Source organism: Necator americanus, chromosome IV (assembly GCF_031761385.1).
Source record: "Necator americanus strain Aroian chromosome IV, whole genome shotgun sequence".
NCBI lineage: Eukaryota > Metazoa > Nematoda > Chromadorea > Rhabditida > Ancylostomatidae > Necator > Necator americanus.
Genome location: NC_087374.1, coordinates 27743486 through 27760707, shown reverse-complemented (window position 1 = coordinate 27760707; position 17222 = coordinate 27743486). Strand labels below are relative to the sequence as shown.

General features: G+C 42.0%; 3 protein-coding genes across 3 annotated transcripts; all 3 read right to left on the bottom strand.

Moving 5' to 3' along the window:
* Window positions 1–1463: 1463 nt before the first annotated feature.
* Window positions 1464–4227, bottom strand: RB195_002941 (uncharacterized protein; the record flags this gene model as incomplete). The annotated part of the gene is made up of 5 exons (XM_064200409.1): window positions 1464–1566; window positions 1661–1688; window positions 3131–3181; window positions 3585–3635; window positions 4173–4227. 5 exons carry the CDS (start codon window positions 4225–4227, stop codon window positions 1464–1466), a joined length of 288 nt encoding a protein of 95 aa, XP_064056290.1.
* Window positions 4228–5819: 1592 nt separating this feature from the next.
* Window positions 5820–6233, bottom strand: RB195_002940 (uncharacterized protein; the record flags this gene model as incomplete). The annotated part of the gene is made up of 1 exon (XM_064200408.1): window positions 5820–6233. One exon carries the CDS (start codon window positions 6231–6233, stop codon window positions 5820–5822), a length of 414 nt encoding a protein of 137 aa, XP_064056289.1.
* A 3077-nt stretch (window positions 6234–9310) lies between these two features.
* On the bottom strand, window positions 9311–14509 carry RB195_002939 (uncharacterized protein; the record flags this gene model as incomplete). The annotated part of the gene is made up of 13 exons (XM_013447477.2): window positions 9311–9439; window positions 9542–9677; window positions 10917–11005; window positions 11088–11213; window positions 11324–11470; window positions 12250–12333; window positions 12391–12541; window positions 12736–12917; window positions 12993–13056; window positions 13120–13201; window positions 13261–13346; window positions 13415–13612; window positions 14253–14509. 13 exons carry the CDS (start codon window positions 14507–14509, stop codon window positions 9311–9313), a joined length of 1731 nt encoding a protein of 576 aa, XP_013302931.2.
* Between the last annotated feature and the right edge of the window lie 2713 nt (window positions 14510–17222).

The following is a 17222-nucleotide window of genomic DNA, read 5'->3' as shown; positions in this document are numbered from 1 at the left end:
GAACACTGTTGAAACAATACATAATTCATCATGGTCCTCAAAGGCAGCATACCACGAATTTGACGTGGTGAGGGAATGGTGAAGGAATCCGCGGGAAAAGCTAGAGATGGGGTCGTAGATTTCAGGGATCAGGGGTTGTTCCGCTCTGAATAATCGTCCTAAAAACTACGTGGGAATCGCTTTAGTTCCTACGTTTGACGTTAGAACTTCTTCTATGTATAAATAAAGGATAAAGTTTCTGGCCTTAGTCAATCCGCTCGGGATGCGTTCACGTTCACTTCAATTCAGAATCGTTTGAGGTTTACGAACGTGTATCTGGCCTATACAATGACTTGCGGTGGCTAGCCGATGTCTCAAGTCAGTGTTTTTATCCTCCCAGACAGGTCTGGTACCAATTTATCGACCCCGGAGGGATGAAAGGCTTGGTGAGCACTAGGGCGGATTTGAACCTCCGATCGATTGTGCAGTAAGCGAAACCTCTAACAGCTACACTGCACCCGCCCTCCTCTATGTACAATATGGTCAAATGACATGGACCGCGTACGCAGTTGCGTACGCGGCGTCTCTAGAGGCGTTTCGGTGGAGCGTAGCGGCTAGGAGCGCAGCAAAACCCTTTCTGGCACCACCCAGCGCTGCAGTTTGCGACGGTCCCACCTCGGTTCCAACTGCTGCCCCGTTTCGAGCGGCTCCACTTGGATAGGCAACCGAGGAAAACTCACCGTCTTTCGACCGCTGCGCAGCCGGATGCAGCGTGTGTACAAGTGGGGCGGGGCAAATAAAAATTCTCGTAAAAAACGTAATCTTTCCGTGTTTTCTTAAACTACGATTAGGGAGAAATGAGCGGAACCACCGCTGATCCCGCAATCTACGACTTCGTAGAGTTTGTCCATCGGAAATCCATACCACGTCAGATTCGTTGAGAGAAGAAGACTCGAAGGCTAAGGAACGGAGAGAACCGATGAAAAATAGGAGCAATTGGTGGCCATACGTAGCCTTATCTCTGTCGCTGGTTATCCCTTTTGGGCTAGCTGCTTCTGCGGACGATAACCATCAAAATCGTGGGGCGGAGACTACGGCGCTGCAAGTTCGACAGTGAATCTGCGAGTAGCCAAGCTGGTTGGGGCAGAATAATTCTTGGTAGTCGATTATGTATTATTTATGTAAAAAAATAGTCTTCATCGTAGCAGTTGGGAGGTTTCTTCCCTTCATTGACGATAATCTTGTCAACATTTCCTCGGCTGTTTTTTTTTTGTTTTACCTTAGCTCTTGTTTTTTTTTTGTTTTACCTTAGCTCTTGTTTTTTTTTATGTTTACATAGCAATGTTCACAGTTTTGTTTTTTTTTCTTGATTTTTCAAAACAAATTATGGACCACATATATATTGTGGAGCTTTCCTTTGAAATGCAGCCCACTCCAAATATTTATTAGCCATAGTAACACAATTAATGTCCTTCTACGAGCCACTACACATTGCAAAATCCGCAGATTTGTCCACAATATTCCACTCGCATCTCGTAAGGATAGAAGGTGTTGTTACAAAAACCGTTTCTTTGCCAGTTAATGCAGCTGAAAGTACCATTTAACTACGAAATGTGTTCTAGTTTTTGATTGAAAAAAAAACAGCAGAATAGCATTCTCAAGTGTTTAAATGTGTACTTACTTTGGGTTCTGTCCGCATTTCTTCTGATCTGAAATGTTGATTCGAGTAATTGACAGAATAAAATGTATCAATGTGTAAAAGTAAAGAATCTGTAACAAGTGACTTTTTCTTTCTATAGAGATAATGTTTTACTGTTCATCATTACTACTGCCGTCACCTCTCAATGTTTTTCTGACCTCGAGAACCGGACACCTTCGTCGAAGTTTTTTTTCCGGATCACAATCTAACCAAGCACGGCAACAAATGGAAAAATGAACTATCAAAACTACCTCTAATGTGGTTGTTTTCAAATTTCACTTCTTAAGAGCATAGAAAATAATCTTGGAGAAATAAAGTTTCTCGACTTTTGCTTATGATTCGCAAGTTCTGGAGTAAGGCTGAAAATCATAAGATAGAAATCAATTATGTTTTTCCACTAGAATCTCCTTCTTGCGCCGAAAGGTCTATTTCAAGTCGGAGAAATCGGGAAAAACCTTCAATCCGGTACTAATTCCATCTGAACTTTTCTGGAATTGGCAGAAGAAAAGCTCGGAACGCAATGTTGCTTTCCAGTGAAATATAAATACTCCATTGGTGTAGAAAGGAATCGTCTGTTATAGATAATACTCTTGTGTATACAAGACCGATAGCCATCTACTCGAGGTGACCCTACTTTCACCAAAAGTTTTCAGACCTTCGAGTGTACGCATTAGGAAGGTAGAGCTATTACGTTGGTAAATAAGTTCATAGCGATCTTATTTTGGATTTTACTTCAAAACTATTTGTGCGTTATTTGTTAAAGTGTATATACCATTCGAGAGAACTCTTCTTGATGTACAAGGCTACTCCAATTCTTTAAAGCCACAACTCCACGAATCTGAGGTGATATGGATTTCAGCTAGAGTATTCGTATAAAGGATCGTAGATTATGGAGAGAAGGGTGATTCCGTCAATTCCTTCCTAATTGCCATAAAAAACGGCCCGGAAGATACGGCTTCGGGCGTCCTGGAGCACTATTTTCTACAAGAAGTTTGATTGGAGCGCTCCAACTTTGCGCATGCAGCCTGCACCTTCCGGACCATTTTTTACGGCAATTAGGAAGGAATGGACGGAATTACCCTCCATAATCTACGATCCCGTATACGAATACTCCACCTGAAATCTGTACCACCTCAGATTAGTGGGGTGATGCCTTTAATGGAATAGTTTAATTATTCACGATTTTTGAGCAGCCGCTTGCGCAACTGCACCGTGCTTCATATCGTTTTTACTTTACTATACCTCAATTATTTACTTTTGATAAATGTGTGGCTCGAAACAGGGGATCTTTCGCCAAACTTCGTTAGTTGTTTTCACTTCACATATGGATTTCGGGATTTCCATTGGTATTTGATGGAAGTACCACGTTGGAAGTATAGTCGGGCCAGAACGACATGAAGCACGGTGCCGTTGCGTGAGCGGATGCGTCAAGTCGAGAGAATGTCAACTCACCCGTTGTAGTGCTGTTTGTTTGGTTGTCATCTAAAGGGTTGGATGTGTTATCTATAAAAGAAAACTATCACAAAGTGATATGATATGTATAATATGATATAGAGTCAAAACGAAATAAAGCTCGGTGCAGTTGCGTCAGCGGCTGCGCTCGAGGAGGCATGTTGGAGATAGCAGTTGGAGTCGATGTGCTAGCAGGAGTCCTCCTGCGACCGTAACCATTACGCTCCACTGCGCTGCTTCAAGCGCAGCTGATTAAACAACTGCAACGTGCTTCTTATCGTTTTGACTCGATGCACTCGTTTTCATGCTTAATTCCTTCCGAAGGCAAACCTGTGAAGTGAACTGCACTTTTTTCTTTGGTTTTTGGTGAGCAGCCCTATTAACTGTTGTTTGATGTTCTAATGGTTTTTGTAGAGATATTCATAATGAGGAAGTCAGGAGGATATCAACTCACCCGTTGCGGTGCTGTTTTTTTGGTTCCTCTCTACAGGTTTGGATGTGTGCACTACAAAAAAAAACTATCAATAAAACACAACTAAAAAAAGTGACAATAATATGGTAGGGTCAAAACGGAATAAAGCTCGATGCAACTGCGTAGGTGGCTATACTCGAAGCAGTGTGGTGAAATGTAGCGGTTAGGATCGAGTTGGGACCCTCTCGGGACCGCTGCAGACCATGAGGTTCCCAACTCGACTCCAACCGCTTCTCCGCTTCGCACTGCTTGAAGAGCAGCTGCTTAGGAACGTGCATTGTGCTTCTGGTCGTTTTGATCCGAATATAGCTGCCTTTGATAGTCATCAGCCTTACACGTATCCGGGTCAAAACGAAATGGGCGCTGGAGGCAGCAGTTGGAACCGAACTGGGACTGTCGCAAACTGCAGCAATGGGTGGTGCCAGCAAGGATTTCACCACGCTCCTAGCCTCTGCGCACCACCGAACCGCCTCGAGAGAAGCCGCGTACGCAATTGCGTACGTGCTTCATGTCGTTTTGACCCTACTATATTTACAATATCCCACATATTTATTTCTAAAAGATTGATACCTGTTCCAAAATACACGATCAGTCCATATAAAAGGAGTGAGGCGGGAATACTCATTGTTGATAGGTTTGTTGCTCTTGTAATGCTCTTAACGCGCGCATTTCAAAGTAATAATATTCTACGGAGATTTTGTAAATATAAATCAAAGGAGTAGCTTCACGAAATAATGGACGTGAGTGTAATAGTTTCCATAGGGTAGGCTTTATACATGTCAAATTATTAATACTCTAAATCTGATGATGTAAAAGGTCTAATTACATAAGCAATATTTGCACAGCAAGAGACTGCATTGTCAAAGCGCTTTAAAACGAACGTTTATATGCAAGAATGATGTTTCAGCAAATTGTGACTAATAACAGTAAAACTGAAAAAGCAGTCAACTGCATATAGGAAACGTGGAACACTACACGAGCCTAGTAAAGTGGCTAAACTTTGCAGGAGGGTTATTCCCAGATAACCAGTGTTTCATGTAAGAAGAATTGTGAACACCATCCGTGAATTCGTATTCGTATTTTGGTTGCTGCAACCGAACACATACCGTATATATATTGTCTTTTTCTTTGCTGTGTTGTGTTCTATGTATTCGTGAATTCAAGGTTTCATCCGAAATAACCGTACGGTACGATCACGCGATAACTGTCCTTCGTTCCACTGTGCTACTGATCGACCAACTTTATAAAGGATAAAGGATAAAGTTTCTGGCGTTAATCAATCCGCTTGGGACGCACCCCCACGTTCACTTCAATTCAGAATCGTTTGAGGTTCACGAACATGTAACTGGCCTATACAATGAATTACGGTGGCTAGCCGATGTGAAAGTCAGTGCTTTTATCCTCCCAGACAAGTGTGGTACCAATTTATCGACCCCGAAGGGATGAAAGGCTTGGTGAGCACTAGGGCGGATTCGAACCTCCGATCGATCGCGCAGGAAGCGGAACCTCTAGCCGCTACTACCACACCCGCCCCGACCTTCTTCATACATGCTGGAATCCTCGCTCAACTCCGTTCTCGACGTAGAAGATCGTGATCTCTTACGCCATACTGGACTGTACAATAATAAATATAAACCAAATCTTACCAAAAAAGATTGCAGAGAACAACAATGAAAAAGGTTTTTAAAAATTCATTTTTCATTTATTGAAAGTAAACGCTTGGAGGATATCGATAAAAGTTCAGAAGATTGAACAGTATATTTCAAATCTTTGTGTAGATTTGTAGATCTTCAGAAAACAGAGGAAGTTCTCAATAGGAAGTCCACTGTTTTGCAGAGTATTTGCGCAGCATTCATCCTTTTGACTCATCATTCTTTTTATTGGTAGTGAAATCAGTGAATAAACAAACAAAACAGAATTGAACAGTCAGTAGCAATCGAAGCTCTTTCGTAAATGTATGAGCTGCATGTAAGCAATGGCTCTCATCTACATCTAAATCCAGAGAGGATGACTCAGTACGTAGATGATCTCATACTGAAGTTGAGATTCTAATAGGTTGGACAAGAACTGTTGTCACCCATCATTCGAAATTTCCAGAACTTTCCACTTTTTTGGCGGAACCCATGTTGGACCATGTTGCAGTTGTAGAACATTTTCGAAATTTCTCCACAATAGCTCTATATAGCCGGGGGCCCTTCCTTAACTTTAATCACGATGTCAATTACGCAAGAGCAACTTCGAGCCATCCTCTGTGAATGGCGCGGCGGCAGTGGAGCAACGGCAGCAGCCCGCAATATCCACAGCAGATTGGGCGAGGGCACCACTACCATCAGGATTGTCAAGGTCTGGTTCGCTCGCTTCACAAGCGGAGACACCGATTTCGAAGACAAACCCGGTAGGAACGTTCCACACTGTCGAAAACTCCTCCTTTCTCGACGCTGCCAAAGAGGATCCGGAGATCAACACCCGTAGTCTTGCGACAAGACTCGTGTGTAGCCATTCAACAGTCGCCAGTCGCATCAGGCCATCGGCTACAAAAAAGTGCTGGTTCGATGGATCCCTCATACCTTGACGGATGGCACCCGGTTTACCCGGGTATCCATCTGTCAATCTCTCGTGCTTCGCTCGCATCGAAAGGAGGTTCTTGAAGATCTTATTACTGGAGATGAGAGTAGGGTTCTCTACGACTCCAACGCGCACCGTGTCGTGTGGGTCCCTCAAGGAGAAGGCCCGCGGATGCAAGCCAAATCATACCTCCACCCCAAAAAGCGTTCCTTTTGTTGCTTCTGGGATTCGAGGGTAATGCTGTTTTATGACGTGCTCCCACAAGGCCACACAGTCACCGGTTCCCTATATGCTGGTCAGCTCCAGAAGCTCGCATCGCGAGAAAAACGGCCGAGATGAGTTTCGGTGCACCCCCTCCACGATAACGCTAAGGTCCTATGTGGCTAAGGAGACCCATGAAAAGTTGGAGGAGTTAGGCGCGCAGCACTGGCAAAGTCAGCCAGAAAAGCGTCTTGGAGGAAGTTGCGTCGCCAGCTGCAAAAAGACCGCGAAAACGAATGCACGTCAAGAGCGAAGGAGTGAAAAGGGCAGGGAGGACAAGAACCCACAGAAAACCTATGCTTTAGCCTGCTTTTCAATATGGATCGACGAAAGGATACCTAATTCGTGGAGGTTATCCGTCACGAACCCTAGGAACTATCGAGGAATCTTTCCGCTGCGCGTTGTGCGCAAGGTTTTGGAAAATTATCCTGGACTGCCTTATTGAACATCGCGAAGAAAAAACGGCAAGCTGGCTTTAGTCCTAGCCTATCTACGATTGACCAGCTGCTCATCATCAGGAAATGATCGAAATGTGGTAGCGGTATTCGAAGCCAGTGCAATTAGCCTATTTGAACTTTAGAGCCGCCTTAGACCCTCCAGATCGAGGCCGTCTTTGTGCCGATTAAATACCAGGAAACTTTATTCGTCTACTTCATGGCATGAATCGGCAAACAACTGCTGCAGTTTGAACACCAGCCGTAGACCTCGAACGGGAATTATTGTAAACAGAGTGTCGATGGAACTCGCCGATGAGTTCTGTGACCTAGGCTGTGTGCTAAAGAATAACTGCAGCCGCGAGAAAGTTATTCAGCAAATATGCGCTAAGACCACTTCTGCATATACCCTTGAGAGTCTACTTATTCACAATTTGATGATGATCATGATGATCGTGGTCATCATCAAATTGCGGATCATGATGTATGAATTGGAGACTTGTGCATCATCGTCTACGGGGATGAAAAGACTTGATTGCACGGAAAGGAAGCTACTTAGACGGCTGCATGGCTAGTTTTGCTTTTAGGTATGCCACAGGAGCTTCATGGGGAATTTGATGTGATGTACCGCCGGATGTCACGTGGAAGGTATCATCATCTTAAATCATCATCATCTTGGGCACAGAAAAGCCTTTTTCATTTCTTTGGTCACGTTATGAGGAGACGGTGCGATCGTCTTTTCCAAGTTGTTCTTAGGATGTCCCAAACGTGGACTGGAAAAGGCCGACTGGTCGTAAAAGAAAGTTCTGGTCGGAGGTGGTGAAAGAGAACTTGAGGAAACTCGACGTGTATACGCAGTTCGAGCAAGACGTAAGGTTTTAGGGTTTCGCAGGATATGGAATAGCGACAAATAGACTGATTCCGTGCAAACTCTCCAAGAAGATCGACAAGGCTCGGCAGAGCTATGTTCAAGGCGGGCAATCGCGTTATTCGATAATACCAGCCTGCCGATTAAGTAAGTAAGTACATAGGTATGCGGTCGGTTGTGGATACACCCCAAAATTGATAGTAATAGCTAATTGAGCAGGTTCTTTGAGATCTGGTGCCAATGAAGAGAGATTGACTAATTTAGTAATAATTAATTAATTGACATAATTACCTGAACTAACCGACTATCATTTTTGCCAAGAAAAAATGTAGCATTCAATAGTTGTTATGCGCGAGTTCATTTGTATTCACAAGGTTGTAGCCTCAAACGCTTTTGAATTGGGTGTGACCTTTATGAAAGGCTGTTAGATTATCAAATCTGTCAAGAAGTGGGATTGTTCGTGGCGATCTGCTTCCATAGATTGTAGAAGAGATGTTCCCTGTTAAATCGCAACTTCTGAAGAGATTCGTAAAAGTGATCGTGCCGATCGTGCAAAGGGTCGCCTTTCGGTACGTGATGGGAGCGAATTTCAGCCTTTGAGTGAGACCAAGCACCTTCGTTGTCTTGCATGTACAATCCTATCCTATCCTATGACACCTCTCGGTAACACATACTCCCGGACAATAACCCCGAGATTTGCAGAGCTCCAAACGTCCGTAACCTCACGAAAACAAGCTTCGCTCCAACCTGAATATCTCTAACGAACCAGTCTAGCGAACGACGTGGCCTACGTTGTATTTGCAGCGCACAATGGACTTCCGTCGATCTGGACCACGGTGTTAGGCCCTCCGATTTGCGTGTTGCGTTACGTTGTATATAGTGAGTGCTATAGTAATTAACGAGTAGATCTCGAAACTAGTGGCTCCACTGGGCAGTGCTCTTTCTATGGATTTCAATGTTCGCAAAATTTCCTTAATGAGCCCGACGATGTAAGCGAATAAGTAGTTAGCCATGAACTGAACGCAACTAAAACTTTCTAAAGCGGATCCTTTCACAAAGCACCTATTAATATTCAACTCAAACAGAATGCCCTGGGAGTATTTTTATTCAAGTAATCTTCACTCAAAAATGTGTTGTCAGGTCTACACATTCAATAAGATGACAATATCTAAATCAATCACTGCATATCGACTACGTAGTGTATTTCATTGAAAGAAACTTCCGTACAAATGTGAGTTATATCTGCTGACCAAAATTCTCACTCACAACACTTGTTGTTTTCCACAGTCCGGATAAAACGAACGTTGCGATATTCAGCAAACACCAAACAATCGTACAACTACTTTTTAAACTATTATTATTATTACATTACAATTCTTTTGAAATACGATTATAACCGTCAAAGTGAAACCAAACATGGTAAGATGAAGTGCACCACTAGAAACGTTAGAGACTTTTACGTACTTCAGGATCAAGAAAGCAGCGAAAGGTTACTAAGAACGAAGATCGTTGTTCAGTCTATGACTTGCAAGTACCACAAGACGCAATACTGTATGAATACACCACCTAGTACGAATACATCACAGAGCCATATTTCTGCCTTCTAGTGACACTCCAACAGCTCTTTTAACCTTCATTTTCTTCGTTCGTTCCATAAAGTCACGTTGAGCTTTATCAAGACGAGCAAATCCTCTTCCTTTCCTCTCACCCTGAAAAATTCTTCTACCCTGATCTAATAGTGAAGATGAATGATGATTGAATATTAAAATTATATTGAACGCATTAAATGTTTGATAGAAACAACATCTAACCTTAAACTCCCCTTCCACATTCGACTTTGGTCTCACAACATAATCCTTGGTTGAAGGTCTTGGAACACGAGCTCTGTTGATCGTTTTCTCAGGTTCTTTTGGAGTGGCTTGTTGATCAGATGGTCCAGCCTCTCCACTGAAATTATTGCTATCGTTTATTATCAAAGGTTATTGGCGTTTCGGACGAGCACATCCTTTTCAAATAACAATACCTATCACTAGAACAATTTATTTACGAAAGTAATTTAAATAGTAGTAATAGAATTGACTCATTTTAGTACAAACGCACATAATAAATAAAACTGAGGAATGTTTGGATCAAGATAGTTCAACTAACGAGAACAACTCAGTGACGCACACTAACCGTACTAACCGTTACTTGAATAGTATTGCATCCGTAATTATGCAATTTTACATCTATACCTTAATCGTAATGTTCGCGGAATTCACAATCTCTACCATTTAAAAGGGCCGAGAGGTAGTTCACAATTGTAACAGTGAAAATGTGCAACCCTGCCTGCGAATACAACCAAATGAACTCGGAATTTTAGTCCGTAATTCATTTTGTCAAGCGTGCCTTCAGCAGTTATGTGCCTGGATATGTTAATCTGAGTTTTTTCATTCTGATACCTGAGAACTACGTTCCTGTTGATACCTAGTAGTGAAGAGCATCCAAGCTCAAAAAGTTCTGCAAATGTTGCTTTTGGAAGTTACTAACGATGTTGGGATCTCTCTACTAAAGAAAGATTTAAAGGTGTGAATCACGAGTACGAAAGTGATCACACGCAGTTCTCCATAATCGCCCTGAAAAACGGCATGGGCAACTGCATTGTTGTTCGAGATTCCTCTGAGGCACCTTAGAAGGCGCTGGTTCCCTTAGCAGCAAATTCATTCGTTTGCTTGAATGATGGACTATTGAGTAAAAAAGATTGATTTTCGTACGCTCGTAGGCGCAGAGCCTACGAGCGTACGAATATAGTGACAGGACGACTAGGGAGGATTGATAGCGATCACGCTCATACCAGTGACCAATACACTTTTTCCTATCTTGTCGTGAGGAAAATCAGCATCGTCAATCTCGTAGCATCCCGCCTATGAAACAAAACCCTCAACTTCAAGTGGAGATGGTAGCATAATTTGAAATCTACTCCAAGCAGGAGAACATTAGCGCATAAATGCCTCGAAATTCCCGCTGTTTCTAAAAGTCTAGGATGAGTAATTCAGAGCCATTAAAACCTATCTTTATTGCATATAGCTGAATCCTTTTCTGATACACGTATCTCTAAGACATTCCATTTATATCTGCGTGTTGAAATAGTTGAACTACACTATGGAATAGATGTTCGTAGATAATTTTTCAATACGAAGAACATACTTCATTTTCCTTTTTTTAGCAGTTGACATATGGTCTAAATCTCTTTGCACACGTTCTTCACGAGAAACAGAACGGAAGTCAGTGTCTAGCTGAAAAATACAAATACAGGACCAACACCAGGACATCATACGAAATTTCATGTTAGAAGCACGACAGTTATATTTGTTCTACCTGAAATATTGGTCTGGACCATTCTCGTATAATATGAGCCGCCATCGCTTTGTTCTCTTTTGTCTCTCGTGGGTGTTTGTACAACAACATCACAGCTCTTCCCAGTCCAGACTGTTTCAAGACTCCCTACACATGTAACGTATTAAACATGCGTTGTTTTTAAAAGGAAAAAAATCCAGTAGCACAATCCAAAAATAATCAAAGATAACTTTCAATCACCAGAACAACCACACTACCTGATCCAGTCGACCGAAACCTTGCAAAATTTTCAGCAGTTCTGTTCTAATTTCAAGAGCTGGAAGACTTTTGTCGGGTAATGGAGCCAACCATTCAGATACTGCACTCATCATTCCACCATCGATCATCGCTTCCAGCATGTCCATCTATAACTCACACAGTTAAGATGCTGAAAAATAGAAAACCAAGCCGCTAAAACAAATTCAAAGATTGTTGCTACGAAAACATCACATCAAGAAGCGACCATGATTATTTGAAGGGGTCCAAATCTGCTTATCAGCTGTTTTAAAAACAACAAAACTCCACTAACGCTCTTGAAATTTTCGTTTTTTTTAGTTGAAGAAGGCGACGACGCCGAAATCCGTTAGCCAGATAAAGATCAAAACATCTTGGTTGCTTAGAGTGTCACAATCAAACTCTACGATGCCAGATTGGGTGAACTTGACTTGCTTTTGAAATCATAATGTGGAAAACCCGCTACCATTCTTTTGCGAAAAAAACGCTCAAACGAAGTGATGTGAGAAGGAAAATTGCAACTACTGCAAAATGATATATTATCTACCATTATATAAAGTACAAAATTGTCCATTCGTCCGTTGCGAATGTCTGCGGACACTCAAACGTCAAAAGCACATCAAATTTGGATATTTCAGAAGACCTATTGCATAGTTGGGGGCGGATATAGTGTAGCGGTTAGAGGTTCCGCTTCCTGCACAATCGATCGGAGGTTCTCATCCCAAGCAGATTGATTAACGCCAGAAACCTTATCCTTTATTGCATAGTTGGCTAATGTGCCGCTGACGGCCTCAGCTTTGCACTGCACTATGTGTTGGAAAAACAGTATTAAGAGGGCCAGCTGCAAGAATCACGGCCTCTCACGCTGGTGATGAAAATACAGATAAAATCTGAGCATAAAATACCGTACCCTCAACAGCATCATCTTCACATCACCAAGCATCTTTCTCTTCTTCAACGCCGGTTTCCTTTCAGTATTCGAATGACGATCATCCTGGGAACAACAACAGCTGATTTCTACTAAGGTCCAAGATAAAGTAGACGAGCCCACCTTAGCAGCATTCTTCATGGCAGAGACCATATGTGCAATTATACCATCATCGTCGTTTATAATATCAATACCCGTATCACGTTTTCTTCTTTTCTTCTTCCTTTCCGCTTTCTTTTCCCTAAGCATTACGTCAAAGTCCCATTCGAAGCCCCTGCAATTCACTTATACAGTACAGTCAGCAAACAAACACATAAACTGTAAACAAATCTCAAAAACGGAAAATCATATGCAAAACAAATTTTTAACCAGAGAATCACAATTTTACAGTAGAGCTCGTAGTAAAAAATAGTCATGCAATTTTCTGATCTTGGTTGTAAACACAAGAAAAGGAAACTAGAAATTTACGCGTTGTCTCTGTCTTCTTTATTACGGTCTCCGTAGTCGTCTTCATAACCTTCTTCATCCTGAACTGCTTGTTCCCGTTCTCGATCCCCCTCTTCGTCATCTTGGTCGCCATCTGCATCTCTTGAAGCGTCAGCATCTTCGTCTACGTCTTCTCCAAAGATGTTTACCATCAAATTGCCAAGCTGCGAGAGTTGTGAAGTTAGGTTTGGTTTATCAGTGTTTTACAACTGAAAACTGAAAGCAAAGCAATAGAAAACCTTCTTTTTTCTCTGCTCTTCGTCCATTTCGTCATCCGAATCATCTGAATCCAGTAGGTTTTTCCTAAAACTTTGTCACTACATTGCTAGAACTGAAGCTTCAAATGGAAAAACTGATTGGACTCACTTTGACCCAGATTCCTCATTATCGCTATCATCTGAATTTACTATACGTCGTCGCTTTCGACTCATTTCTTCATCGCCCTCATCTGAATAGTCGCGAAATTAATTTTCAAAGGAAAAAAAACCAAAAAAGGTCTCTGTGTACCATCTTCGCCCCCAGATTCAGCGGCTGATCTCTTTTTTCGAGCGTCTTCGTCGTCATCTGAACCTGTCTTCACCGCCTCCACATCGCTGTAAATCATAAATTGGAACCTTGTCGTAAATGAGGGGTTGTTTAGAAAGCTTAGTTATGAAAATACCTCTTTTCGTCGCCGTCATCTTCCCGATATCGAGGAGACTGAGGGGCGGATCCTTCAGTTTGTTGCGGTGATCTCGATGAGGAAGGAAAATCTTGAAGTGGTGACGTAGGATTATAATTTTCTGGCTGATCACGGGAGTTGTTTGCTTCAGGTGAACCTGGGACGTTCGGACTGTCAGCATTGAATTCTTCGCCCGAGCTGAACTTTATAATAATGTACAATTTTAAATTAACATTGACGGCAATATCAAATTCTCAGCGATACACGATACTCTGTTTCGATCAAAATAGTTTTATGACAATTATAGTTTGTTGTATGACGAAATATTTACTTGTTACGGCAACTTTTTCTAAAAATATTTGTTATCAACGGTGTCAAAATAGTTGCCCAATGCGAAACCACATAAGTATATCTAGATATCACAACAGTTGTAAGCAAACTATTAGCACACTTCTTCGTGATACTTCCTATTTTATTACATTTCAAATATTATGTTTTAAAGAAAAGTGATTTAGAGAAGAATGATGTAGACAGAGTGCCTGGGAACAAAATTTTCAGTTAATCCGAAGAATTTCGTGCGTCATATGCTCTCATGGTTGATTTGACGGCACATCTTGTTACATGGTTAAGAAATAAGTAGATTTATATAGTTCCAACTGTATAATGTTGAAACATACTTATACTAACTAGTACTACTTCGAATTAAAAGAACTGTCAACTCGGAACTAAATTGGTACGTTTGTAAAGACGACTTTAGTTTTTTTTTTTTTGCACTTGTTAAGTCCAGTATTACCTATTGAATCGAATTAACATTAACAAGCATTGAAAAAAAACCCACTCATCAGCATGCGCAGACAACGGCGATGATGGAGCGGATACATGTGAAGGCGTACTAACAGAACTTTCTGCTCGAGGTGACAACACCCTTTCGTAGTCCTCAGGTCGCGGCGATCCATCAGTAGCGGATCGTTGTGGCGACGGAGCATGTTGATAGCCGGGCGAAGACTCTTCATACTGTTGTGAAGAACTATTTTCTCCATCAACAGCAGCTGCGAAGCCACTCAGTGCTTCGTTTGGAAAGCCATAATCGGCCATGATCTGGCAAATATTCGCTCGCATATTGAGGAAAATGAGCAAAGGAGAGGAACTTCACAAAATAGAATGCACGATAACTTCCCGACAGCATTACGATATAAAAAGCAGAGCTAAAAAGGAAGCCAAAACATGAACGGTGATGCTGTGCATGTACATTTTCTGGTATAAACGAAATATGGGTAAAAAGAAAAATGTTCATCAGCTGAAGAAGACTGAAAATAACTTCTTAGAGTACTGACATGCTAGTTACCAGATTGCTTAAATGATAGAACGAAACGAAAGCAAAACACTAATCATGGAACAGAAAACTCTCCACAAAAACCGACAATTCCCCCACTTCTTTTCATTGATAATTATTATTTCGCGGAACTGAACGACTTATAGCGAGTTCGGCACTAGTTAATAGTAGTTAAAGTTGTACGTTCAAAAGATGTTATCGTAAGGAGAAAAAGAACAGTTTAAAATCCAAACTACTTCTTAGGCTAGAACTGAAGTAGCAAACAACAGAAAACTCAGAAGAAATGAGCCGGATGAACACCACGCAACCAGGAAGACGAATGGTTCAATGCCAGATCTGCACATGTAGACGCGCTCGGGATCTGACGCCTAATTTGTGTGCCCCGACGGCCGGTGGCTTTCATTTGTCATTGGGAATTGCTGGTCAAGTAGCGGCCATGTGGGATTTTTTTTTTCTGTGTTAGGGACGCACTGTATGTGTTTTTAATTGGAAATTGACAGTAACTAGTATGTCATCTACTGGCAAAGTACTACCAGCACTTTTGGGTAACGCGTGGACAGAAAATCAACACTCAAAAGTGGAAATGTTCGTCGATACCGTAATCGTGTCAAAATGACCTAAAGTTCGGTGCAGTTTTGTAAGCGGTTGGACTCGAAGCGCCGTGGAGCTAGCGAATGGTACCGAGGTGGGATCATCGCTGGTTTCATCCGGACTATGGCGATGAATGACCCCTTCGATCCCAACCCTTACACCCCACCTTTGGTAAAGGCAGCATACCACTAATCTGACCTGGTGTGGATTTCCCATGGAAAGCTTCTATGCAGACCTTTCTAGATTGTGGAAAATCAGGTGGTCATCGGCAACCGGTGGTTCCGTAGCATCTCTGTAAAAACGTCCCAGAAGCCGCCTTTCTGCGACACCTAGCATTGCAACGCGCCACTCTTGCGCACGCGCCGCGTCAACAAGTGGACTTTCGAGGATTAATAGCGTCTTCTTACCAGAATATTCAAGTTGAACTAATGAATAGACTGATGAGGGGAACAGAACGTGTACATAGAGGCTTCGGAATGAATAACACACCTCCTAGAAACTAAAAAAAAAACTAGGACTAAAAAAACTAGAAAACTATGGTTCCCATGCCGTTTATTACGACGATCACGAAGAGGTGAACGGAATCACGTGGTTTTGAGCAAATTACGACCCCGTATAGAAGCCTTCCATAAGAAATCCATACAACAAGATTAGTGGGTTCTGCCTTTAAAGAAAGAAAATCCATACCACTCCACAAATCTGGCGTGGTATGGATTTTCGTTGGAGTATAGAGGTGGTTCCGCTCATCTATTTCTGCATCACTGTGAACAGACGGCTTCGGAATGGGGTTCTTACGACGTCCTCTACTGCAACGCGCCATCCTTGCGCCCCGCTCCCACCTTCGTTACGTCGAAAATCCATTCCGACGCCCCCGTGGCCAACTCATTTCACTCGAAAATTCGCCGGCGGGGCGCAGGGGTGTCGCTTTGCAATAAAAGACGTAAGAAACAGTGTTCCGGAACCGTCTTTACAGAACAGGGAGAGGTGGGAGAACCACCCCTATACACATAATATATACCGATACACACATAGTCCAACGAAAATCCATACCACGTTTAATGTTGCTGTTCTAAGTTTCGGTGTCAAAACGAATTGAAGATTCAAAGTGACAATCATAAACTTTCCCCACTTCCACAGACTACGACAGACCGCATTATCTCGGAGATCACCCAGAAATCAATTATTTCTTTCTACAGTCCTACACATAAGGTTTCTATTTCATCGGTTGTCATAATTGTGAACACCGACTGCAGAAAACTACCAGGACCTCTTCTCTTTTTGCTTTTCTGTATTTTTTCCCCATTTTTCCGTATAATTTAGTGAATTCCATTACTTCTATCGTTTCTTTTACTCCTAGGATGCATCTAAGATTTTAGTTTGTAAGGATTTGATTTTGGTTTCTTTGTTTGCTTTGTTTCCTTATTCTGGGGCACGATTTCCATCTTTCGTAGTCGTAACACGGCGGAAACCTCTTTTCGATAGTTCAGACGTTTCTCTAATTCCAGCATCTCTTTTTCAATAATTCAGTTTGCGGAAGTTGGATTTTTGACTTTCTTCTTTTGTAACTGTGGATAGTTAGCATTCTTCTAGGAGGAATTCTGGAGTCTTATTATTATTACTGTTTAAGATACGCTAGTCATGCACAAATACACAAAAAAAGTGGAATGGAACTTGAATCCCTCCAAACAGACATCCTACAGAACGAATTTTGAAAAGGCCACTACTAGAACTTTGAAACGGCCACACACCTTATTCATCAATTATTGTACGAAAAACATAGTGAAAGACATAAAAATTAAAAAAAAGGCTCGTGGGAATTTCCCGGATATTACAGCGGGTGTCCTGTGACCATCTTCACAAAGCACGCGCTTTCTCGTTATGTTG